This window comes from Salvelinus fontinalis, chromosome 3 (assembly GCF_029448725.1).
Source record: "Salvelinus fontinalis isolate EN_2023a chromosome 3, ASM2944872v1, whole genome shotgun sequence".
In the NCBI taxonomy this organism is placed as follows: Eukaryota; Metazoa; Chordata; class Actinopteri; order Salmoniformes; family Salmonidae; genus Salvelinus; species Salvelinus fontinalis.
This window is the reverse complement of record NC_074667.1, coordinates 50,532,397-50,558,328: the sequence shown is the minus strand read 5'-3', so window position 1 is coordinate 50,558,328 and position 25,932 is coordinate 50,532,397. Positions and strand designations below refer to the sequence as shown.

The 25,932-nt window shown below is 45.8% G+C and overlaps 1 protein-coding gene across 1 annotated transcript in view; it reads left to right on the top strand.

Annotated features, from left to right (window-relative positions):
• LOC129851062 (inositol hexakisphosphate kinase 2-like) overlaps positions 1-21,040 on the top strand; it is a 33,637-nt gene extending 12,597 nt beyond the window's left edge. Inside the window, exons 2-6 of the mRNA XM_055917246.1 lie at positions 15,060-15,468; positions 17,462-17,666; positions 18,413-18,567; positions 18,944-19,119; positions 19,266-21,040. Of these exons, the coding sequence (XP_055773221.1) occupies positions 15,231-15,468; positions 17,462-17,666; positions 18,413-18,567; positions 18,944-19,119; positions 19,266-19,814 (1,323 nt within the window). The 5' untranslated portion in view covers positions 15,060-15,230 and the 3' untranslated portion in view covers positions 19,815-21,040. The remainder of the gene's footprint in view (positions 1-15,059; positions 15,469-17,461; positions 17,667-18,412; positions 18,568-18,943; positions 19,120-19,265) is intronic.
• Positions 21,041-25,932: the final 4,892 nt, after the last annotated feature.

Genomic DNA, 25,932 nt, shown 5'->3' with positions numbered 1-25,932 from the left:
CCACGTCCCTTCCTGGGGATCACGTGCAGCAGATGACCCAGAGAATTATGGACTTGAAGGGATTTGAGACTGCAAAGGGGTTTAGTCTCAGATTGTGGAAGCAGAGAAGTGCAAAGTAGTGATGTTGTGGGATTGTAAAAGGTGCACTATGCATAAATCGCTCTGCCATTTCCTGGTTGCAAAATTTCAGTTTGTGACAAAACAAGCAAGTAGTGTAGAGAATCATTGTACCATCTAAACCGCTGTGAAAATATTTTCCATAACCCAAAATATTGTATTTCCACCTGTTTTGAAGCTGGTGTACAAAACCGAAAGTAAGACGCAAAAACGAAACTTAAGCACGGGAAGCATAGAAATAGCGCATATAGAACAGATTTACTGCTTCTTAGACTTGATTTCAATGAGAATGACTAGCATTTCTATGTGAATTTGGTCAAGTTACCCAAAAAGTTATATTGCAGCTTTAAGGGGTCGATGGGGACAGAGGAATTGTAATGAGAGGGAGTGGTGATAATGGTGGAGAGAAGGTAAAAATGACTAGGGCTACTCTTTACTCTCTCATCATCAATCTGACACACTCACACACTGACCATATTCCAGCTCCCCACTCATTGGCACAGACCTTGAATTGTAAATTACTTTTATGTTTAAGATATGGAAAATGTCTATGCAAAATGCAACTCTTTCAGCTGATCTGAATCTATTGTAACGTAGGCTACTTGTAGGGTTTGTTATTGCACATATTTTCAGTCTGTATGTGGATGTATTCATCTATTTAGCTGCCTGTAAGAATGTAGGCTATGGGGTTTCTTCTGTCTGTTTACTGAATATGTGTGTGTCTTGCTCTATCAGAACGCTTTCTTCAGTGACTTAGGCTGCAGTACTTTTCCACTGTGCTCTGCAGCTTTCTGTCTGCTGTGGGACTCAGTGGCCTGCTCATTGGACCAGGCCCAGTTTCCCCATCAACACCCACTCAGGGGTCTTCATCACACCCATCACCCAATCCACTGGCTGGCCAGCTAACCTCAACAGCCAGCCAGACACCCCATCTCTCAATCCATCAGACACTGCTCTTCCTTTCTGATAATGATTCAGCAAGCGATTCAGATGGAGAGTTTTGGCTGGGCGGGTTCATTAGAGGAGAGGGAGGGCTACCTCTGTGATCTATCCAGACACACATGTACTCTCCCTCACGTGTTCACACAAGCACTGCAATGCAGAACCATGGCACAAATTGTTGGTCACGACACCAAAACACACTGTTCTCCTGCCTAAATAACTTCTATCAACAGCCTCCTTCACTGTCCACACTTGTTTTAAAAACACACACTGACTAATGACTATGCATCTGAAGCAAAAACCTATTATCAACATGAAGCCACAGCAGCCTAATAACCCACCTACATCAGACCACCAATGCTGCTTCCCAACAATTGGGCTGTTTTTAGTGTGTGAGGGTGCACTGTGCAGGATCTTGACTTAAGTAAGTATTGCGTTTCCAGGGTGAGAGCAGACTCCAGCCCTCAGTCACCCTGTAATGATCATATTTCCAAGTGGAGCTTTAAACGCCAAGCTTGAATTGCCCAAAGGCAGCCTGTCCAGACTCTCTCTCTTACTCTCCTTCTCTCCAGAGAAGTAATTTTCCATTTTCAACCCTCTCCCCATCCTTTTCTATCTTCTCCATGTTGGTTTCCTCTGGTTTACCTGGGCCTCTAGTACTGTTAGTGTCTGATACACGGCAGATAGGCTACTTGTACTGGCTGGCTCTCCTTTTCTGGTCATGAACAAAGGACAACATGCATGCAGGATGACGTGAACGAAGTGCATGGGTCCTAAGGAGAGCCAGTCCTTGGCTACGTGCATGGATGGGATGTTTGCGTCAGTGGTGGTGGCATTTCTTTGTGTTTGTCAGCGCTCAGGCCCCTCAGGCTTTTAATAGCATGTGATAAGGTGTGTGACTGCTGATATTTAGGGCGAGAGGTGTGTGTGTGTGTGTGTGTGTGAGAGAGCGGTTATATTTAGTGTTGATGAGCCATAAGGCATGTGTACACCCATCCTGGCACCTCACGTGTGGTGAGATGAGATCTCTGGGTGAGGAAATCTCAGGAAGGCTGGTGCACACACCAACTTGACACACTGAACCTAATGAAGGGTTGGTTGTTTAGCAACAAGACGGACACGTGCGCAACTGGGGCGAAACAGAGTTATCTTAGATCGTTGTCAACATGTGAAATATATTTAGCCTCCAATGTTTGTTTATTAAAAACATAAATACATTGAGCACTTGTCTGTCAAATAAATCATTACAGTTGTTGGTTAGCTAGTTTGTGAATTTTTGCCATATTAGCATTGACATAAAATCAGTCAAAACACCTCAAGACGTGGTATCAAGAACAAGATGAAACTAGCTGAAATGAGCCACTTAAAGTTTGGTAGTTACTTGTCATTGTTGCTAGCTATCTAGTCATCCAATATCACAACAGACTTATGCCCCATTGAAGCGTGCACATCGTTTTCGTGATGTTGTCAGCTTACCCATGTATGCCGTGGTGTCAGGGCTCTACGCTGACCTTTTCGACAAGGAGCACGTTTTGAAAAAGGTAGGCGAACACAAATTTAGGAGCACGGTGAAAATTATTTATGGGTAATAAAGCTAGAATCCTTAATTTTTTTCTTAAAATTCCAGGTCATACAACAAAATATTTAGGTGCATACGGGAGTAAAATGGTCGCACTGTAGAGCCCTGGGAGTCAAGTTGACAGGAGAGAGATGCCTCTCCACAGAAGAAGACCCTATTGAACTGCTGACTCAGGCTATGTTGTGGATAAGGCCTTAATTTCCATTGCAAAGATGCTATGAGGCTGCGCATCCCTGGCCACTGTATGGAAATGGCATGACACAACATTCAAACATAAACAAATCATACACCCACTACAGGTATGCTAGATCCCTGTGGCCTGTTTATGAACAGATGCTGCTCTCTGGGTTCTTGGACACTGACTGAACACCGAGGAGTGGGGTTGAGCCAACACCCGTTTCCCCCTAGCAGCAGGGGGCAATGGCTAAACTAGTGAAAAGAGGCTCTGTCGCGCACACCCTTGCACCACTGATCAGTGTGTTCAGGTGCTGTCCTTTAATAAGAAATATTTAAGTTCTCAGCAAATTGAATCAACGTACTTGAGGAGAAGCGCACTCCATTACAAAATTATATTATTTTCAAAGCAAATATGTTTATTGCATTTTGTGCTGAAGACTGCTTTCAAAGATTCAAACAATGAGGGGTGTGTCCTCAAGTCCAGACAGCCTTAACTGGGGCCAGTGATGCAATTCTGCTATCCTGGTTACCAGCAGGATATGAAGTCAGGGTGGGAACTAGGGCTGGGCGATATGGAGAAAATGCAGTACTAGTCAGGAGTGGACACCTACTCATTCCAGTGTTTAAAAAAAATATATATATATATATTTTTTTAAATATATTGTAGGATAATAGTGAAGACATCAAAATAATGAAATAACATATGGAATCATGTAGTAACCAAAAAAGTGTTAAACAAATCAAAGTATATTTCAGATTTTTTAAATACCTCCCTTTGCCTTGATGACAGCTTTGGTCTTTCTTGGCATTCTCTCAACCAGCTTCACCTAGAATGCTTTTCCATCAGTCTTGAAGGAGTTCCCACATATGCTAAGCACTTGTTGGCTGCTTTTCTTTCACTCTGCGGTCCAACTCATCCCAATTAGGTTGAGGTTGGGTGATTGTGGAGGCCAAGTCATCTGATGCAGCACTCCATCATTCTCCCTGGTCAAATTGCCCTTACACAGCCTGGAGGTGTTGGGTCATTGTCCTGTTGAAAAACAAATGATAGTCCCACTAAGTGCAAACCAGATGGGATGGCATATCACTGTGGTAGCCATGCTGGTTAAGTGTGCCTTGAATTATAAATAAATCACTGACAGCCAGCAAAGCACCATCACACCTTCATGCTTCACAATGGGAACCACACATGCAGAGATCATCCGTTCACCTATTCTGCATCTCACAAAGACACTGCGGTTGGAACAAAAAATCTCAAATTTGGAAAATCAGACCAATGGACAGATGTCCACGGTCTAATGTCCATTGCTCGTGTTTCTTGGCCCAAGCAAGTCTCGTCTTCTTATTGGTGTCATTTAGTAGTGGTTTCTTTGCAGCAATTCGACCATGAAGGCCTGATTCACACAGTCTCCTCTGAACAGTTGATGTTGATGTGTCTGTTACTTGAACTCTGAATAATTTATTTGAGCTGCAATTTCTGAGGCTGATAACTCTCTTTAAAATGACGTTGGAAGAAATGGCAGCAGTTTTACGGGAGCCCAACCAATTGTGCTATTATGTGGGGGTTTTTCGCGTTATTTGTAACTTATTTTGTACATAATGTTTCTGCGACTATCTAACGGCAAAAAATTGCTTCTGGCCTCCCGGGTGGCGCAGTGGTCTAAGGCACTGCATCGCAGAGACTCTGGGCTCTGTCGCAGCCAGCCGCGACCGGTAGGTCCATGGGGCGACGCACAATCGGCCTAGCGTCGTCCGGGTTAGGGAGGGTTTGGCCGGTAGGGATTACCTTGTCTCATTGCGCACTAGCGACTTCTGTGGCAGGCCAGGCGCAGTGCAAGCTGACCAGGTTGCTAGGTGTACGGTGTTTCCTCCGACACATTGGTGCGGCTGGCTTCCAGGTTGGATGCGCGCTGTGTTAAGAAGCAGTGTGGCTTTGTTGGGTTGTGTTTCGGGGGGACGCATGGCTCTCGACCTTCGTCTCTCCTGAGCCCGTACGGGAGTTGTAGTGATGAGACATGACAGTAACTACTAACAATTGGATACCACGAAATTGGGGAGAAAAGGGGGGTAAAAAAAAAAGAGCTTCTGGATATCAGGACAGCGATCGCTCACCTCGGATTAGACTAAGATTTTTTCTACGGCAAGGAGGACGCACAGGACATTATCCAAACACCCAATAGGGCCGACATCCCCGTTATTTGCAAGAGGAAGCGACGCAGGTACAGAGGACAAAGAACCGGATGCCTCGTCAGGACCCGGAGAAGGCGAGTGGGAAAGCTGCCGTTACCGTCAATACTACTCGCCAACGTGCAATCATTGGACAATAAATTAGACGAGGTACGATCACGAATATCATACCAATGGGACATCAACTGTAATATCCTATGTTTCACGAAATCGTGGCTGAATGACGAAATGGATATTCAGCTAGCGGGATATACGCTGCACCGGCAAGATAGAACAGCACACTCAGGTAAGACGAGGAGGGGGGCGGTCTGTGCATATTTGTAAACAACAGCTGGTGCACGAAATCTAAGGAAGTCTCTAGATTTTGCTTGCCTGAAGTAGAGTATATTGTGATAAAAACTACCTGCCTAGAGTTTTCAGCTATACTTTTCGTGGCTGTTTATTTACCACCCCAGACAGATGCTGGCACTAAGACCGCACTCAGTCAGCTGTATAAGCAAACAGGAAACCACTCACCAGAGGCGGCGCTCCTAGTGGCCGGAGACTTTAATGCAGGGAAACTTAAATCAGTTCTACCAAATTTCTATAAACATGTTAAATGTGCAACCAGAGGGAAAACAATTCTAGATCACCTGTACTCCACACACAGAGACGCGTACAAAGCTCTCCCTCGCCCTCCATTTGGTAAATCCGAACATAACTCTATCCTCCTGATTCCTACTTACAAGCTAAAATTAAAGCAGGAAGCACCAGTCACTCAGTCTATAAAAAAGTGGTTAGATGAAGCAGATGCTAAACTACAGGACTGTTTTGCTATCACAGACTGGAACATGTTCCGGGATTCTTCCGATTGCATTGAGTGCCCCACATCAGTGCCCCCTGTAATCCATGGCTTCTGGTTGGGGTATGTACGTACAGTCACTGTGGGGACGACGTCCTCATTGATAAAGCCAGTGACTGTACGTACATACCCCAACCAGAAGCCATGGATTACAGGCAACATTCGCACTGAGCTAAAGGGTAGAGCTGCCGCTTTCAAGGTGCAGGACTCTAACCCGGAAGCTTACAAGAAATCCTGCTATGCCCTGCGACGAAGCATCAAACAGGCAAAGCGCCAATACAGGGCTAAGATTGAATCATACTACACCGGCTCCGACGCTCGTCTTATGTGGCAGGGCTTGCAAACTATTATAGACTACAAAGGGAAGCACAGCCGCGAGCTGCCCAGTGACACGAGCCTACCAGACGAGCTAAATCACTTCTATACTCGCTTCGAGGCAAGCAACACTGAGGCATGTATGAGAACATCAGCTGTTCCGGACGACTGTGTGATTACGCTCTCCGTAGCTGACGTGAGGAAGACCTTAGGCCAGACGGATTACCAGGACGTGCGCTCCGGGCATGTGCTGACCAACTGGTAGGTGTCTTCACTGACATTTTCAACATGTCCCTGATTGAGTCTGTAATACCAACATGTTTCAAGCAGACCACCATAGTCCCTGTGCCCATGAACACAAAGGCAACCTGCCTAAATGACTACCGACCCGTAGCACTCACGTCTGTAGCCATGAAGTGCTTTGAAAGGCTGGTAATGGCTCACATCAACACCATTATCCCAGAAACCCTAGACCCACTCCAATTTGCATACCGCCCAAACAGATCCACAGATGATGCAATCTTTATTGCACTCCACACTGCCCTTTCTCACCTGGACAAAAGGAACACTTATGTGAGAATGCTATTTATTGACTACAGCTCAGCGTTCAACACCATAGTACCCTCAAAGCTCATCATTAAGCTAAGGACCCTGGGACTAAACACCTTCCTCTGCAACTGGATCCTGGACTTCCTGACGGACCGCCCCCCAGGTGGTGAGGGTAGGTAGCAACACATCTGCCACGCTGATCCTCAACACTGCAGCACCCCAGGGGTGCGTGCTCAGTCCCCTCCTGTACTCCCTGTTCACCCACGACTGCATGGCCAGGCACGACTCCAACACCATCATTAAGTTTGCAGACGACACAACAGTGGTAGGCCTGATCAACGACGAGACAACCTATAGGGAGGAGGTCAGAGACCTGGCTGGGTGGTGCCAGAATAACAACCTATCCCTCAACGTAACCAAGACTAAGGAGATGATTGTGGACTACAGAAAAAGGAGGACCGAGCACGCCCCCATTCTCATCGACGGGGCTGTAGTGGAGCAGGTTGAGGGCTTCAAGTTCCTTGGTGTCCACATCAGCAACAAATTAGAGTGGTCGAAACACACCAAGACAGTCGTGAAGAGGACAAAGCCTATTCCCCCTCAGGAAACTAAAAAGATTTGGCATGGGTCCTGAGATCCTCAAGGTTCTACGGGTGCAACATCGAGAGCATCCTGACTGGTTGCATCACTGCCTGGTACAGCAATTGCTCGGCCTCTGACCGCAAGGCACTATAGAGGGTGGCGCGTACGGCCCAGTACATTTCTGGGGCTAAGCTGCCTGCCATCCAGGACCTCTACACCAGGCGGTGTCAGAGGAAGGCCCTAAAAATTGTCAGAGAACCCAGCCACCCCAGTCAGACTGTTCTCTCTACTACCGAATGGCAAGCGGTACCGGAGTGCAAAGTCTAGGACAAAAAGGCTTCTCAACAGTTTTAACCCCAAGCCATAAGACTCCTGAACAGGTAATTAAATGGCTACCTGGACTATTTGCATTGTGTGTGTACCAAATAGGGCTATCTTCTGTATACCAACCTTACATTGTCACAACACAACTGATTGGCTTAAATACATTAAGGAAGAAATTCCACAAATGAAATTAACAAAGCACACCCTTAATCGAAACGCAATCCAGGTAGACCACAGCCTGTCGTTTTCCAATGGGAGCAAATTAATCATAGTAGGCAGAAGCACAAGCTAGCGAGAGCCTATTGGCTCGTTCTAACATGCATTTGTGTATTTCCATTAGGGAATGCCTGCTCTGTGAAGTGTGTGCAATAACTCTATTCGCCCTTGCACACCTTCTGAACACTTTTTTACAACTTTGGTAAAGGGTAAAGTCTACTAAACTTTGTCCACTCTGTTCGTAAATTTTTCTAGTTTTGGAAACAAATCTGTGAGATTATAGGCTCCCATAGGAAACACCTATCAACAAATTAGTTCCTACCCTGTCACAATAACTCCTCCCTAGCATTTTCATTCATTATCATGTCAAACAACACTGTATTAAAAGCGCCCACTATTATATTCTAACTATATAATTAGAAAAGACATTCTATTCCCATTATTCCAACAGTTAACCCAGTGTTTTGCTCTAAATCGCAAGTCAAATTGCAACATTTGGTTAAAAATAAGGCCCAGATTACTTGCCCATATCGTGCAGCCCTTCGTGGCAGTGTGGAAATGATCTCAAATGCAGAAATAGATGAAAATTGTGACTTTTTGGGGGTTGAATTGTTTTATACTGTTCAATCAGAATGGAGAAAGACCCATTGAAAACACTTAGAATGTATGTGTTGCCACCCTAGGGTCACGCACTACTCATTAAGCAAATGTAGTAATTTTATTATAAAAATATATATATAAAATACCGTCAATGTTTTTTTTTTAAATACTGTGATATGGCCAAAATATTATATCGCCGTAGTGTGTGTGTGGGTGGGTGGGTGGGTGCCGTTATGATGCTGTGTAGGTGGGTGGGTGCCGTTATGATGCTGTGTTTGGCATTACTCAGCTCTGACACAGATTGACTCACGTACTGCAGTGGCTTAGATTAGAAGACATTAAGAGGGGGGCTTTGGATGGGCTTGGCTGTTTTGTAGGAATACAGGGAGGGGTAAATTCCATTTAGAGTCAGTCAATTTAGGAAGAGAATTAAAGTTTCTGCTTGCCTGCAGCCTTAGCACGATGCCCTCAGAAGTGGGTCAAATAGGTTGGCATCTCTCATTGGCAACTTGACATCGCCAGTGAGAAAGATCAGTGACCCCTTCATGCATGTCATGGATAGGTTTTAGAGGATTTATGTGGTGTGGGCTGTGGGCACATCTGTAGCCAAGGTAATGCAGCTGTGTCCGGATGGCTGAAGTATTCAAATGTCACCCGTTGCACTCTGGTGTCAATGCTGGTATTTATGGACCTGTTACCTCTCACGTGCCTGTAGCCTGTTCGTGTTTATAAACGTGTGCAGAGAATGTTGGTACAGTGCGTAAAAAAGACAAAGCATTCTGAGCCTACTTAGTGTCGTCTGTAAATTGTGTGCATGTTTCTGCCTGACTGTGTGCGTGTCTAAATGTGTGTTTGTTTGGAGGGCGCTATGTATTAGTCTCTGAATAGCCGGTAGCTCTTGGTATTTTACGGGGAGCTTACGTGGTGACCTGTAAAGACTTGGTCAGCAGCACACTGATCTGATGTAATCTGGACTGATCCGTCATCTGTCCGTCTGGGGAATAAGCTGACACTGAGGTGAGCCAGCTGAGCCTTCTTCCTGAAACAGCCCAGCAAGAGTGGGAGGAGACAGGTCAGCAGAGGTGTGTTGTGGCGTTTGTCCTTGTGTACAGTCAGTCAGTGGTATTAGTTCTTCCTTAAGACGCCTACTACACCTGTAGCCTATCTATTCCATTCTAAATACAGTGCATTCAGAAAGTATTCAGACCCTTTGGCTTTTTCCACATTTTGTTATGTTACAACCTTATTCTTATATAGATTTATGAGGGGGGGGACAATTGAATCGACACACAATACTCCATAATGACAAAGCAAAAACAGGTTTTTAGAAATGTTTGCAAATGTATTAAAAATAAATTCAATTGATTGAACACGATTTGGAAAGGCACACTGCACACCTGTCTATATAAGGTCCCACAGTTGACAGTGCATGTCAGAGCAAGATCCAAGCCATGAGGTTGAAGGAATTGTCTGTAAAGCTCCGAGACAGGATTGTGTCGAGGCACACATCTGGGGAAGGGTACCAAAACATTTCTGCAGCATTGAAGGTCCCCATCTTTATAAAATAGACGTTTGGATCCACAGAGACTCTTCCTAGAGGTGGCCTTGGTCAGAGAGGTGGGTTCCTCTGTGGAGATGGTTGTCTTTCTGGAAGGTTCTTCCATCTCTGCAGCACTCCACCAAACAGGCCTTTATGGAAGCCACTCCTCAGTAAAAGTCACATCCCACCCTGCTTGGAGTTTGCCAAAAGGCACCTAAAGGACTCAGACCATGAAAAACAAGGTTCTCTGGTTTGATGAAACCAAGATTGAACTCTTTGGCCTGAATGCCAAGCGTCACATCTGGAGGAAACTTGGCACTACAGTGAAGCGTGGTGGTAGCATCATGCTGTGGGGATGTTTTTTAGTGACAGGGGCTGGGAGACTAGTCAGAATTGAGGGAAAGATGAACGAGCAAAGTACAGAGAGATCCTTGATGAAAACCGGCTCTACCCCAGTCGGAGCGCTCTGAAGGTTCACCTTCCAACAGGACAACGACCCTTAGCAAACAGCCAAGACAACGCAGGAGTGGCTTCGGGACACTTCCTTGAGTGGCCCAGCCAGAGCCTGGACTTGAACCCGATTGAACATCTCTGGAGAGACCTGAAAATGGCTGTGCGGCGACGCTCCCCATCCAACCTGACAGAGATGGAAAGGATCTGCAGAGAAGAATGGGAGAAACTCCCCAAATACAGGTGTGCCAAGCTTGTAGCATCATTCCCAAGAAGACTCTAGGCTGTAGTCAATGCCAAAGGTGATTTTACAAAGTACTGAGTGAAGGGTCTGAATACTTATGTAAATGTAATATTTTTAAATTAAAGAAAAATCAATTTGCCAAAATTTCTAAACCTGTTATTTGCTTTGTCATTATGTGGTATCGTGTGTAGATTGAGGAAGGAGGTGGGGAAAAACTATATCTTTTTTTTTTTTTAATAAGGCTGTAACATTAAAAACAAAAGTCTAGGGGTCTGAATACTTTCTGAATGCACTGTATGTTCTAAAGCACTGAAAATATAGGCCTTACACATTCCTAGAAGTAGCTTTACAAATCCAGGGTGTTTTGGAGTTAAGCTAAATTCTGCCTACTGTGCTAGCTTGCTTGTTTACGAGCTACAGCCTTTGTCCATGTGTCCTTCATAGCCCCAGGCTGCTCTCTGGGTTCACTACAGTAGTTCCTCCCTTCTGTCTGAAGTCACTCAGCACCTACATATTATCCCCACTCCAGTTACTCCTCTGTTCTGCTCTGCCCAACGTGCCAGTACCCCTGGCCTCATGTTAGTATGAAACTAACCTTGTCCATCTCCTGCCCCCTATGAACACTCCAGCACCACAATGTGCCCACCACCATACTCCCAAGACATTCTGTCCGAGGCGCGCTGACATTCCACCACAACCCGACCTCTGTCGTTCCTCATGCAGCCGTGAGAAACTATCATGGTGACAATAACCCCAGCTGAACAGCAGACCTGTCAGACCCTCAGTGTCACTGTAGACCAGGGGTATTCAACTCTTACCCTACGAGGTCCGGAGCCTGCAGCTCTGCTGGCTGGAGGCTTCTAATCCATTTTGGGGTCTCCTGAGGATATTTCCCTCAAAAACGAGTCCATTGTTGTGCCCCTCCCTTAAAGTCTTGCATGTCTCTTCAAAGTTCAGGCCAAAGTCAACATGTCTGCAGTGCTGGCAATGATCATTGGGTGAGAATGTTATTTGCCAGTAGGTCAGACATTATTGGCAAGATGTGTCATTTGGGGCTGTGACTGACTTCTGTGTGCGTTCTATGGACACTGTGTGGAGGTGTAAAGGACCACTTCCCTGAGCTCTGTGCTCCTATTGGGTTCCCAGGCTATGGCCTGGTCTGTCAGCAGATCGCTGTGTCTGTCTCTTTGGAACACACGACAGGAACACTCAGGGCATTAAACAATCTACCTCACTAACGGCCCCATGCCACGCTACTGCTCTTCAGCAAGTCCACTAGCATCGCTCTCTCTCTCTCTCGCTCTCTTTGACATTCTTGTACCCCTCCCTAAAGTCTTGCAAGTGTCTGCAAAGTCTAGGCCAAAGTCAGCATGTCTGCTGGCAATAGGCTACCGTTGGCATGGATATTGACCAATGTTCAGGTCAGAGATGATTGGTCAAGAGACAAAGCCAGAGCAGTGTCAGTGTATTGCTTCATTAGTGTTGTATAATGTGGTTGTGGTCTCATTTCTTCCCTGTAGTTTTCCAGGATGCTGGATTAGAGATATTACTGTGGTGATTTCTTCTACTGCCTGTGATCTGAGGAGAACCATCCAGTGTCTATCCCCTCCACTGCTACTGGGCCAGGCACGCGGGCGCACGCACACACGCACACACACACACACACACACACACACACACACACACACACACACACACACACACACCCTACGGGCAATTCCACGGTGACGGAATTACTCTTTGACACATGTTTTCACTTTAAAATGTATGCCAAACAAAACCATTTATTTCAAAGTTTAACAAACCATGCAACTTTATGCACAAGGACTGCTTTTAACAATTTCCACTGAAAATGTTACAAAAACTAATTTAGTGGAAGAACTTTGGTAATGGAATTACAGTCAAATCTTATTCAGGTTTCTATGTGATCAAAAACTCTGTTAAATATCTGCTCCGAATGAAGATTGAAATGTCTGCTGAAAGACTGGGGAGTCAGCTATGACGTGGCACCTTAGCTTAGAAAACATATATTTTGGTTATTGAACTACAGTAAGTGAAGTGGATTTACACCTTGTAACAGAATTATGGTAATGGGATTACGTCATAGGTCCCTGGTCTGTACTACACAGAAATGCATAATTATGTTTGTCATTCTCCTCATGTTTCACAAGTTTGGTCATCACAGTGCAGAGTACAATACAGCACAGTAGAGTACATGACAGTACATTACAATACAGCACAGTGGAGTACATGACAGTACAGTACAATACAGCACAGTGGAGTACATGACAGTACAGTACTACTGCATTGTATTAGACTACTCTATTGTGCTCTACTCACTGTACTGCACTGTGCTATCCAAACTTGTGAAACATACGTCTATGATAGGTTCAGATTTGGTCCGGTCCGGTCCGTCTGGGCGTTAACATCAAGGCCAGGGTGGACTGACCAACTTTCAACTACTTTTCAACGTCCATGGACATCCGGTGTCGGTCGGTGCTCAGTGTGTGAGGCTGATGCTCACAGTAAATGGAACAAGAAGGGACTCATGGTTAGGTGTCTGTAAGAGCTGGGAGAGGTGACATTTAACTGGAGAGAAAGACAGACCGAGAGGGGAGGGGTTGCTGAACATAACAGTATGGAAGAGGGGAGGGGTTGCTGAACATAACAGTATGGAAGAGGGGAGGGGTTGCTGAACATAACAGTATGGAAGAGGGGAGGGGTTGCTGAACATAACAGTATGGAAGAGGGGAGGGGTTGCTGAACATAACAGTATGGAAGAGGGGAGGGGTTGCTGAACATAACAGTATGGAAGAGGGGAGGGGTTGCTGAACATAACAGTATGGAAGAGGGGAGGGGTTGCTGAACATAACAGTATGGAAGAGGGGAGGGGTTGCTGAACATAACAGTATGGAAGAGGGGAGGGGTTGCTGAACATAACAGTATGGAAGAGGGGAGGGGTTGCTGAACATAACAGTATGGAAGAGGGGAGGGGTTGCTGAACATAACAGTATGGAAGAGGGAGGACCGTAGAAGGTGACCCAACTGTAGTTTGTGACTATTATGATTTCCCATTGTATCCAATTCAGTTGCAGTAAATCCCTTTAATATTTTTGGGAGTAAGAGTTTGAATTCATCATTCATAAACAGAATTGATGTCTACCATTACTTGATACTTCTATGACTTCATTTCACAAAAATATAGACTCTTAGCTTTCATTTGATACCCAAATTGGTATGCTCCAATGAACTTCCCATGTTGGTGCTCATGGGTCCTTTTCCATGGAAATTCCCCTACCTGTCCTTTTCCATGGAAATGCCCCTACCTGTCCTGTTGTGACTGGCAATTCTGTGAATGAGGAGTTGGTATGTTCTCCCTTCTTGAAACAGATTAGCCTAGGCTACCACGAAGGGAAGGATTAGTGTCCACCCTGCAGCTCAGGAAACACAATCACTCCCTGTTCTCTCGCTATTCGCTGACTCGTTCTGCTGTACAGGGCCCTGCTCCCAGTCAGCATGTTTTGCCTAGCTAGTAGTTATAGGCAATGTTGGCAGTTTATCTTCAGAGGAATCTGGAAGACAACGAACACAGTTTTATGTTGCCCTTGAGACTACCTTTACCTTAACTGACACCATTATTTGCACCAGACCGCTGTTTGTTCTATAATCAACATTCTGTGGCTCTCAATGTTATTTGTTATAATGCAAACCATTTGTTACTGTGTTTACCAGTGTTTTTGTGACATATTTGACTGTCTTTGCAAATGTCAAATGGCTGTATGTGGTGCTAGACTGTATGTGGGCACTAGGTCTGCATTATTTGACCACCAGTCTCACCCTCTCAGCTGGTGGTCTGAATTAGAAAATGCAGCTTGTTGAATGAGGTTGTTATTAAACGGCTTCTGTCATACAGAGCAAACAGCGGAGTTCAGCTCTGCCTTCATCCCTCCTCCCTCTCTGTTTCTCTGCTTCTTTCCTTTTTTCTCTCTCCCCTCCCCCAATCCCCTTCCATCCCTCTTTGTTTGCTTGCTATCTTCCCTCAATGGGTACCACCCAACAACCTGCTTGTGATTGGTGGAAGTGGGCTGAGTGGGCGGGTCTGTTTTTGTGCTTGTGAGTTTTTTACCAGTCCGAGCGAGAGCAGGCTGTCAGTGTCAGAAGGGTTTCAGTGGGCAGCAGGCGAGACTTTCAGTCAGGCTGTGTCTCACTCAGACCACACTGCAGAGCAGACCTTAATTTTCAACCTCAGGACACAAAGGACTTTCTGTTTCTACACCTCTCTGCCTACTTTCTAAGGCCAGGAGGAAAAACGGGATTTAAGATTGACCAACGCTGAGACGATATTTCTCTTTCTCTCTTTTCCTCCTTCCAGTCACTCTTTGTTTTCATCTTGCAGAATCCCTCCTGCACAGAGGAGAGATCAGGAAAGGAGGGATCAAAATAAACATCAACAGAGAGAGTCTGCGTGGGTGGTCGTCCAACAGCCCTGCTGCACGGTGTCCCTGAGGAGGGAGGCTAATGTGCGTGGCGTCACTGTGCTCCGGATCAGGATCAGTATCAGTGGAGAATGAGTCCGGCCGTGGAGGCTCAGACCATGCAGGCCAAGCAGCAGCAAACGCAGCATCAGCTACAACACTATCTGGAGAAAGGAGTCCCGCTTGAGCCCTTCATGCACCAGGTGGGGGGCCACTGCTGCGTGCTGCGTTTTGGAGAGCAGACCATCTGCAAGCCCCTCATCCCCCAAGAGCACCAGTTCTACAAGAGCCTACCTAGCGCCATGAGGAAGTTCACCCCCCAGTACCGAGGTAAGACTGTACCCCCTAACCTCTACCACACCTCCACTGCCATCTACTGTGTGTGACTGGGCTGTCTCTTTTGACCATATCGCAGTCCCCCTCTCGCTATTTCCTGATTGGTATGGAATGCGATTGGAAAATAGGTCAGCTTATTATTGCAGGTGAATGCATTTTTTTTCTCTGCACTTTTCCTTGTTCACGGTCCATGTTAGTGCATGGTTTTATGGTGTAGGGTGTTTTTTAGGGAGTCGAACGGTGTCCCTTCACAGATGGATCAGGTGGGTTCTGTCAATTCTCTAAGGCCCAGGTTAGGACTTTGCAGCCAGCCAGGATGCTGTGCGGTAAGCGGTGCTGTTGGATCTGGCCACAGGAGGGCGCTGTAGCAGTGGAGCACCACCAGGTGTGCTGTCCTGTGTGTAGAAGCATTGGAGGTAAGTCACAGACAGGTAGGAGCTGTGTTTCTCTACCCAGAGAGCATACAGAGCAGGTAGAATGCAGTATAGTACGCATGAAGACCGGGTTAGTGTGTGTGTGTGTGTGTGTGTGTGTGTGTGTGTGTGTGTGTGTGTGTGTGTGTGTGTGTGTGTGTGTGTGCGCACACAGAGAAAAATGCTTTCTAACATTTTCAGAAATAATTCAGCAAGGAGAGGGTTAAATCCATCATACAATGACATCAGTATCTAAGGCTTGAGGTTCAGAAGGCAGGGTCCTAACGTCCACCATATCTTGTTAACTCTCACTGTTCACCACCAGTGCTGCGTCTCCCCTCTGCTTAGCCCTTTAACAGTGGGTTATCTAACACTACGGATCACTGCAACTGTTTGTCTTTAGTACCTGACAGACAAGTGAAAGGTGAACCTGTGTGTGTAAACCGGGGGCTTTCTACCTCCTTTTTTGACATTCTAAAACAAGGCTGTGGCTTGATACTCAGTTGCTTTGGATCTCATATACTCACACCACAAAATGTGTTCTGATCCTATAGGAGCCAATTACTCCTAAACTTTATCTCACTTTTTCATCTTCAACCGTTTTCCCTTTGCGCTACTGTACCCTTCCATGTCAATTTGCAGCTGTTGTGTTCTATGCATCCCATCCCCACATAGAGATTGGGTGGCTGGGTGAGGGAGTTGGGGTGGTTTTGGGTGGGGGATGTCTCATGAGGGAGGGGGGTTAGAATGTTGTACATACGGGATGGGCAGAATGACATCAGAGTGACTGAGGGATTGAAATAGGCTTTGAGTTCATCCGTCTGGTCCATCTACAGAGACTATGTATGCTGCTGTGCTGTTCTCTCACTGTACAACTTGTTGTAAGGCAATATGCATAGGTTTACATGATTTGTGGTTTTTGGTACTCTGGTGTTGGTGACAGTGTGTTTAAGATGTTTGATTTTATTTACTGTGTAATAATATTACTACTATAATGGTTGGAGAAACCAGCTCAAATCACTTCAAATAAATCCGATTTTTAACTGCATCTGCTTGAGCCTTGTGTGGTTTCTGTTTTGGAGTGACTTTCCTTTTCTGCATGACAACAACATACTGTACACATATATATATATATATATATATACAAGATTTCCATAATGTCACAACCTCTATTTGTTGTCTCCATGCCCCATATCGCCCTCTGCCTCTCTCTCTCTGTGTCTCTGTCTCTCTGCCTCTCTCTCTGCCTCTCTCTCTGCCTCTGTCTCTCTCTCTGCCTCTCTCTCTCTGTGTCTCTGTGGAGTTGGGAGATCTGTATCTGTTTGTTATAAAGTTGTTTGTCCAGGTCCTTTGATCAAGTTGAGAGAAGCCAGGGCTCTAAGTAAAAAATAAAAATAAAAAAAATGCTGGAGAGCAAAAATAGTTGGGATAAGACTCCAAATACTTCCCAGTTTCTTGTTTGCTGCTGAGAAATGAAAATAGTGTTTCATCAAGAGACAGTCAAAAGAACCATTGATGTTTCAATGAGGTTGATATCTTACGAGTTTGTCTTCTTCCTTTCCTCTCTCTCTCAGGTGTGGTATCTGTGGGTTTTGAAGAGGATGAAGAGGGCAACCTGTGTCTCATAGCGTACCCCCTGCACAGTGACTCTGGGGTTGGGCACCTGGAGAATATAGATCTGTCGGTCAACGGCGAGCCATACAGCAAGATGCTGCACTGGGGCAACAAGCAGCTGTCTGCCCGGAATCTGCTGGACTCACACGAAGACAAGGACAAGAGGTGAGACGAGACAGATTGAAACGCTGTTACGGAGACTTACTGTGACACTGATGAAGAGACATGCAGGGCACCAGAGTTGGTGATCGTTACGGTGAACACACGCAATCACTAACGCATAACTGACAGATACACTAACACAGAAAGCACTCTGAAATACAAGCAGGCAGGACCCATCTAATGTGAGTAGATGATGATGTGGCCAGGCTGGGGTTAGTTAGAGCCAGATGGTTATGGAACAGAGCCCTGATCACCAGGCCAGGAGGGGCAGAGCACAAGGGGAAGGGTAAAGGGTAGGGAAGCGACAGGACAGTCGAGGTTGATGCAATCTGACCAAGCATACACTTATAATATGCCGATCTTTGTCATGTACCTTCCATATAACATTACCTGACATTACCTTTGCTCTGTATGACAGAAGCCGTTTAATAACAACCTCATTCAACAAGCTGCATTTTCTAATTCAGACCACCAGCTGAGAGGGTGAGACTGGTGGTCAAATAATGCAGACCTAGTGCCCACATACAGTCTAGCACCACATACAGCCATTTGACATTTGCAAAGACAGTCAAATATGTCACAAAAACACTGGTAAACACAGTAACAAATGGTTTGCATTATAACAAATAACATTACCTGACCTATGTTGAGACACATTGTATCAAAGGTTCTAGAACGTAAACTTAATGGTACAATAGGGAGACTCCCTCCCCGCTCTGCACCCCGCCTGACTCCCCTCTCTCCCCCAGTCATAAGCATGAGGAGGAGGAGCTGGAGTGGCTGCAGCAGGAGGAGGTGCCTCTAGAAGGCAGCAACGCCATCCAACACAACCCCTGGAGACTCCAACTCCAACAGAAACACCTGCAGAGGATGAAGGAGAACGCCAAGCACCGCAACCAGTACAGTATCCTTTCATTACCATAACTACTCTAAACATCAGGCCATCCAGCACCTGCCTGCAGGGGTTTTCCATGTACTGTACCTGATCTTATTACTGTGTGCTACTGCCTATTTCTTCACTCTGCAGAATCTTGTGCCCAATGTAGCCTCCAATCTTACATATAATGTACTTGTGACATCTTTGTGTTTGTAAGTGAAGTAGATTGATGTGAGGAAAGGCTAAAGATAGATTTGTGTCGGGTCCATCTGATGAATTAGTGTCCGCTGAGAGGGAGTCAGGTCTTCCCACTACATTAGTGGAGAGTTGTCTCCAACCAGGTCCATTAGAACATGTGATTCTCCTGTGGCGAAAGGCTCCTTGACTCAGGACCCCTTCCCAGAATTCATCCTGCTGGAGAACCTGACGTGGCGTCACGCGGTTCCGTGCGTGCTGGACCTGAAGATGGGCACGCGGCAGCACGGTGACAACGTGTCCGAGGAGAAGAAGGTCATGCAAATCCGCAAGTGCCAGCAAAGCACTTCAGCCCCCATCGGAGTACGCCTCTGTGGCATGCAGGTGGGCACAATGTTAACGTGTGTGTTATTGATGGGGATGGGGCAGAATTGAAGAGCCTGACATGATCTATTGGGGAGGCATAGCTTAGTTTTAGTTCAGAAGAAAAATTAATTTCTGAACCCCTCCATCTCCTACCTCTCTCTCAGGTATACCAGTCAGACTCGGGTCAGCTCATGTTCATGGATAAATACATTGGGCGTAAACTGACCCTGTCGGGCTTTAAGGAGGCCTTGTTCCAGTTCTTCCATGACGGGCGGCGTCTGCGGCGTGAGCTGCTCTCCCCGGTGCTGCGGAGGCTCAGGGAGATGCAGACAGCCCTGGAGAGCTGTGAGTCCTACCGCTTCTATTCCTCCTCCCTACTGATCATCTATGACGGCGAGCCGCCCTGCACACATGCACACAGGGCCCCCGAGGACGGTCTGTCTGAGGAGGAAGTGGAAGAGGATGAAGAGGCAGGTGCGTTTGGGTTTACCCGCAGTAGTAGTGGTAGCGCTGGTGGTGGGTGCCTGGCAGCCCGATCTGATACAGGCCCTGACCCGGCGGTGGACGTGAGGATGATTGACTTTGCCCACACCACCTGCCCCGACTTTGTGGAGGACAGTGTGGTGCACGAGGGCCAGGACAGTGGCTACATCTTTGGTCTGCAGAACCTCATCGCCATCATCTCCAAGCTAGAGGACCACAGCACAGACTAAAACAGTCATCTTCTCTCTTTTGGACTCATGAAAAAAGCATCACACTGGACTACAGAGGCTGGCCTTAGGGGCATTCTGAACATGGTTGTAGCCTGTTTTCCACAAGGTCCTTGTTTCTGTTCTTGGTGCTTCTTTTGGGTGTTTTTGTTTGTGTCAGTGGGGGATAAAAAGGGCCCTGATGGTTCATGTTTAAAGAGACATTTGCGATCTTCAGTTTAGTTAACTTAGTTAACCTTATCTGCTTACTGACCTCAAGCACGGATTCCAACAGTTCCTGCTGCCTTATATACACACAAACACATGCACTGATGTTGATGTGTGCTACTGATGGGGCAGGTTTGAGAAAGCAAAAGAGAGAAACTGCTATACTTGTGTGAAATTACTAAGGGAAAACATCTTCCATTTTACTACTATACCAGTTTATTTTGCCATCCCGTTCCCTTTGGATTCAAAGAAGAGACTGCGGTATATTCAGATAGCTATTAGATTACATACAGAGGCCTTTTACAGGTAACTGCCCAAATCAAGGAAACACCAACATAAAGTGTCTTTATGGGCCACCACGAGCCAGAACAGTTTCAATGCGCCTTGGCATAGATTCTACTCTATTGGAGGGATGCGACACCATTCTTCCACAATAAATTCCATAATTTGTTTTATTGATGGTGGTGTAAAACGCTGTCTCATGTGCTGCTCCGTAATCTCCCATAAGTGTTCAGTTGGGTTGAAATCTGGTGACTGAGAAACATGCACAATTTCTTTTTTTTTTAATGATACTAAAATACACACACACACCCTATAAACAACCCTGTGCTCCTTTGCGACCCCTCTTTCAAAGTCCTGAGATCTCTTCTAGCCATGGTAGCCAAACTAGTGGGCAACTGGGCATTTTCATACATGACCCTAAGCATGATGGGATGTTAATTGCTTAATTAACTCAGGAAGCACACCTGTGTGGAAGCACCTGCTTTCAATATACTTCGTATCCCTCATTTACTCAAGTGTTTCCTTTATTTAGTCAGGTACCTGTAGATCTATTTATTTGACATGTTTCTTAAACTAAAACATGTAAAAAAGAAAGTGAATGGAGATACAAAGACTACATTCCATGTTATTAATCTGATTTATTAATTAATATTGTTGTTTTATGTTCAGATACCTCCTATCTTGTATCTGTCTTGTCCACATTTTGTTGGAGAAATAAAACAATTTTTGGTTGTGTCAAATGCTCTGCTCTCTATTTCTATCCCTTTGTGTGCTAATACTGTGTTATACAGTGATGTCGGGCTTCATCTCACTAAATCCAGACAACAACCAGCAATGGGTTGAGTGCCTAAGGGGTGTAACGGTAAGTGACATTTTCAAAATTTTACAGAAGAGTAAAACAACTTGTATTGCTAGTGTTTTCTGCTTCTACAGTAAAACAGCCATCTTGCTGGAATCCATAGTTGGTGAAACTGCCACGTCAGTTTGGTATACAACAACAAAGAAGTTACTTCAAACATAACACTTTCTTTCCCTCAGACATCATTGCACACCCGATAGAACACCTGAATATGTACTGCAATTATAACAAAAAATGAACCGCGCTGCCAGTCGCTCCTCTGTTTCAACAAAAGAATAAAGACGCCGGGGATGAACAGTGGTGCTGTTTCACCTTATGCAGATTTCAACTTTAACCCCCACATGTTTAAAAAAATTAATTGATTGAAATGTCACTTGTCTTTTTGGAACCAATGGAATCTACTAATTTACTCCAAAACGTACTCCCTTTTGACACACCGAATTCAATTGGTTGTAATGGCTCCTCATGTTTTTACATGGAAAACTAGTGTAACCCCTGATTTCTAATAGAAAGCTGGCAATGCTCTTCGTTTACATTTATTTGATGGAGGGGAAAGGTCATATTGTGTGGGTGAGTGATGACTGGGAATGCCTCAAAGTGCCAGCACATTTATGAAAGATTTAATCCAGGATTAGTTTGGAGAACTGCAGCTCCATAATGTCCATCATGATGCAGTCCCACCACCACCTGCTTGGTCAGGGGGAAAGACCTGACCACAGGGTCAGACTGCTCTCTTCGATAACATCTAAGAATTGAGGCTGGAATTCCCATCTAAATAACAGGAGTATCACTTTCAGTTTATTAAAATGTCAGATGGACCTTTATCATAATCCCATTGGGGTGCTGAGACACAAAGGCTCAGCTCCAGAGCGTCAAAAATGCTGTACATAGCTACACGATCCAGAGAGGAATATAGAGACTGTGTATGTGATGGTGGCAGATGGGGCTGGTACTACAATGAGAGGTCGAGTGAGGTCATCTGGAGATGAGGGGAGATCGTGTCTCTGCCAGCCACCGTCAGGTCCTAACCAGTCTGAAGAAAAAAGGAGAGGAGAGTGAATCAGCCAGTCTTGGGAGGAATGGTATGAGTCACAGGCTTCTGAAAACATGTGATCCACTCATGGAATGGATCCCTAACGCTCAGAAAGCTCTTCTCTCTCTCTCTCTGTCTCTGTCTCTCTCTCTCTGTGTCTCTCTCTCTCTCTCTGTCTCTCTCTCTCTCTGTCTCTCTCTCTCTCTCTTTCTCTGTCTCTCTCTCTCTCTGTCTCTCTCTCTGTCTCTCTCTGTCTCTCTCTCTCTGTCTCTCTCTCTCTCTCTCTCTCTGTCTCTCTCTCTGCTCTCTGTCTCTCTCTCTCTCTCTCTCTGTCTCTCTCTCTGCTCTCTGTCTCTCTCTCTCTCTCTGTGTGTCTCTCTCTCTCTGTGTCTCTCTCTCTCTGTCTCTGTCTCTCTCTCTCTCTCTCTCCTGAGTACAGAGCATTGATAGACCATTTATCTGCCTAGTGCCCTCTCTCTGGAAAACACAGCAGCTCAACTTTGTCTTTCATGCTATGTGCTCTACTTCAATACATAGCATGTATGGGGGACATTGACAATCAGAGAAGCTTTCTCCTATACACACATGCCATTTTCTCTGTTTATCAGTGCTTTCTGCTATTTGTCTCTTGTTTCTCTGGTTAGGTTGACTGATTTTAGGGAAGTCTCATCTTATGAAATGTTAAATCTCTACCGTTTGTGGAGCGGGTCTGACCCACTGGCTGACGTGCCCCAGAGGACACCGCTCCAATTTCAGGGTAAACAGCTGGGTGGATCAGGGTGGGGTGGGGGGGGGGGGGGGGGCAGGCAGTACTCCACATTCCTGTGTGAGATTGCAAAGAGAGAGATGGAGGGATTAGATCGAGTATAAACTGTCATATTTGGAAAGTGGCTTTAGGTGATGATGTAACAGAAAAGCCGCCGAGTGGACTGTTTTATCTACGAGGCTGAATGTGTTGTCCATACCCTTGCCCTTCTTCATAACTATGCTCAGGCTACTAATGCAAATGGCCCAGTTGTATAACAGTGGTACATAATCACTATGGCAACAGCAGTGTTTTTAGGTTTTCTCTGAAGCTGAGGATAAAGTGGTGTCCCAGAATCTCAGATGTTTGATCATACAACATCAAACACTCACCTCTATTTCAAACAAAAGTATTTACTGTATATTCGGTAAGTATTCAAACCCCTTGACTTTTTCCACATTTTGCCCTTTTGATTTTTTTGCAAATGAATAACAAATTAAAAAACATCACATTTACATAAGTATTCAGACCCTTTCCTCAGTACTTTGTTGAAGCACCTTTGGCAGCAATTACAGCCTTGAGTCTTCTTGGGTATGACGCTACAAGCTTGGCACAGCTGTATTTGGGTAGTTTATCCCATTCTTCTCTGCAGATCCTCAGGCTCTGTCAGGTTGGATAGGGAGCGTTGCTGCAAAGCTATTTTCAGGTCTCTCCAGAGATGTTCGATTGGATTCAAGTCCAGGCTCTGTACTTGAGTGGCCCAGCCATTCAGAAACTTGTCCTTTAGCCACTCCTGCGTTGTCATGGCTGTGTGCTTAGGGTCATTGTCCTGTTGGAAGGTGAACCTTCGCCCCAGTCTGAGGTCCTGAGCAGGTTTTCATCAAGGATCTCTCTGTGGAGCCTCCCGGGTGGCGCAGTGGTCTAGGGCACTGCATCGCAGTGCTAACTGCGCCACCAGAGTCTCTGGGTTCGCGCCCAGGCTCTGTCGCAGCCGGCCGCGACCGGGAGGTCCGTGGGGCGACGCACAATTGGCATAGCGTCGTCCGGGGTAGGGAGGGTTTGGCCGGTAGGGATACCCTTGTCTCATCGCGCTCCAGCGACTCCTGTGGCGGGCCGGGCGCAGTGCGCGCCAGCCAAGGGGGCCAGGTACACGGTGTTTCCTCCGACACATTGGTGCAGCTGGCTTCCGGGTTGGAGGCGCGCTGTGTTAAGAAGCAGTACGGCTGGTTGGGTTGTGCTTCGGAGGACGCATGGCTTTCGACCTTCGTCTCTCCCGAGCCCGTACGGGAGTTGTAGCGATGAGACAAGGTAGTAATTACTAGCGATTGGATACCACGAAAATTGGGGAGAAAATGGGATAAATAAAAAAATAAAAAAAATAAAAAAAAGGATCTCTCTGTACTTTGCTCCGTTCATCTTTCCCTCGATCCTGACTAGTTTCCCAGTCCCTGCCGCTGAAAAACATCCCCACAGCATGATTCTGCCAACATTATGCTTCACCGTAGAGATGGTGCCAGGTTTCCTCCAGACATGTCGCTTGGCATTCAGGCCAAAGAGTTCAATCTTGGTTTCATCAGACCAGAGAATCTTGTTTCTCATGGTCTGAAAGTCTACGTCTGGCCATAAAGGCCTGATTGGTGGAGCACTGCAGAGATGCTGTTCTTTCTAGAAAGTGCTCCCATCTCCACGGAGGAACTCTAGAGCTCTGTCAGAGTGACCAAGGCCCTTCTCCGCCGATTGCGCAGTTTGGCCGGGCGGCCAGCACTAGGAAGAGTCTTGGTGGTTCCAAACTTCTTCCATTTAAGAATGATAGATGCCACTGTGTTCTTGGGGACCTTGAATGCTCCAAAAAAAATGTTGGTACCCTTCCTCCGATCTGTGCCTCGACACAATCCTGTCTTGGAGCTCTACGGACAATTCCTTCGACCTCATGGCTTGGGTTTTGCTCTGACATGCACTGTCAACTGTGGGACCTTATATAGACGTGTGTTCCTGTCCAAATCATGTCCAATCAATTGAATTTACCACAGGTGGACTCCAATCAAGTCGTATAAACATATCAAGGATGGATCAATGGAAACAGGATGCACCTGAGCTCAATTTCGAGTCTCATAGCAAAGGGTCTGAATACTTATGTAAATAAGGTATTTTTGTCTTATTTTTATAAATTTGCTAGTAATTTCAAAACCAGTTTTCACTTTGTTATTTTGGGGTATTGTGTGTAGATTGCTGATTAACTATTTTTTATTTTTTATCAATTTTAGAATAAGGCTGTAATGTAACAGGATGGGGGAAAAGTCAAGGGGTCTGAATAATTTCCGAATGCACAGTATGCTGCACGTCCATTAATTATGTCTGTTTATGTAATTCTCCAGTGAGTTACATGCGCTTCAGCTATACTTCGAAACTGAGTTTTCTTGGGTTGATGTTGTCACTCCTGGGCCTCACACAGTATCAATCTCATACCGTTTGCCTGAAATCAAAAGGAGACAGAATGCTGCAGAATTTAAGCTTAGTTTCTCATGCATAAACCATTCCAACTGAGTCCCCCACAAACACCCAATTTCATACACAAACACACACACTTACATGCATGCCAAAACTCACGAAAACATAGACAGATTAAGCGGGATTACGAGTTCCGGGAAGACCAAGTTTGGCACAACAAGAAGCATGCAAATGTCAAAAGGCGTCAAGGGAAATAATAAACAAATTTAAACAAACAGATTTGTACAGCTCATCTTTGTTGGACTGAGTGGCAGGGTTGAGGCCACTGAAAGAGTGCAGACATCCCCACACACCAATTCCCTATCAGTCCCATCGCTCACTCAGTCCCTCTGACTTCTTTCAGACAGGTAGGTACTCAGACAGTCACAGAATCCCTCTCTGTCGCGCAAAGGCTTGTAATGGCTAACTCACATTTCTTGTGTGATCTGCCGCTTTTGCCTCTCGAAATGGAGTGTGCATGTGCGTGCGTCTAAACAAGCCAGGGTTG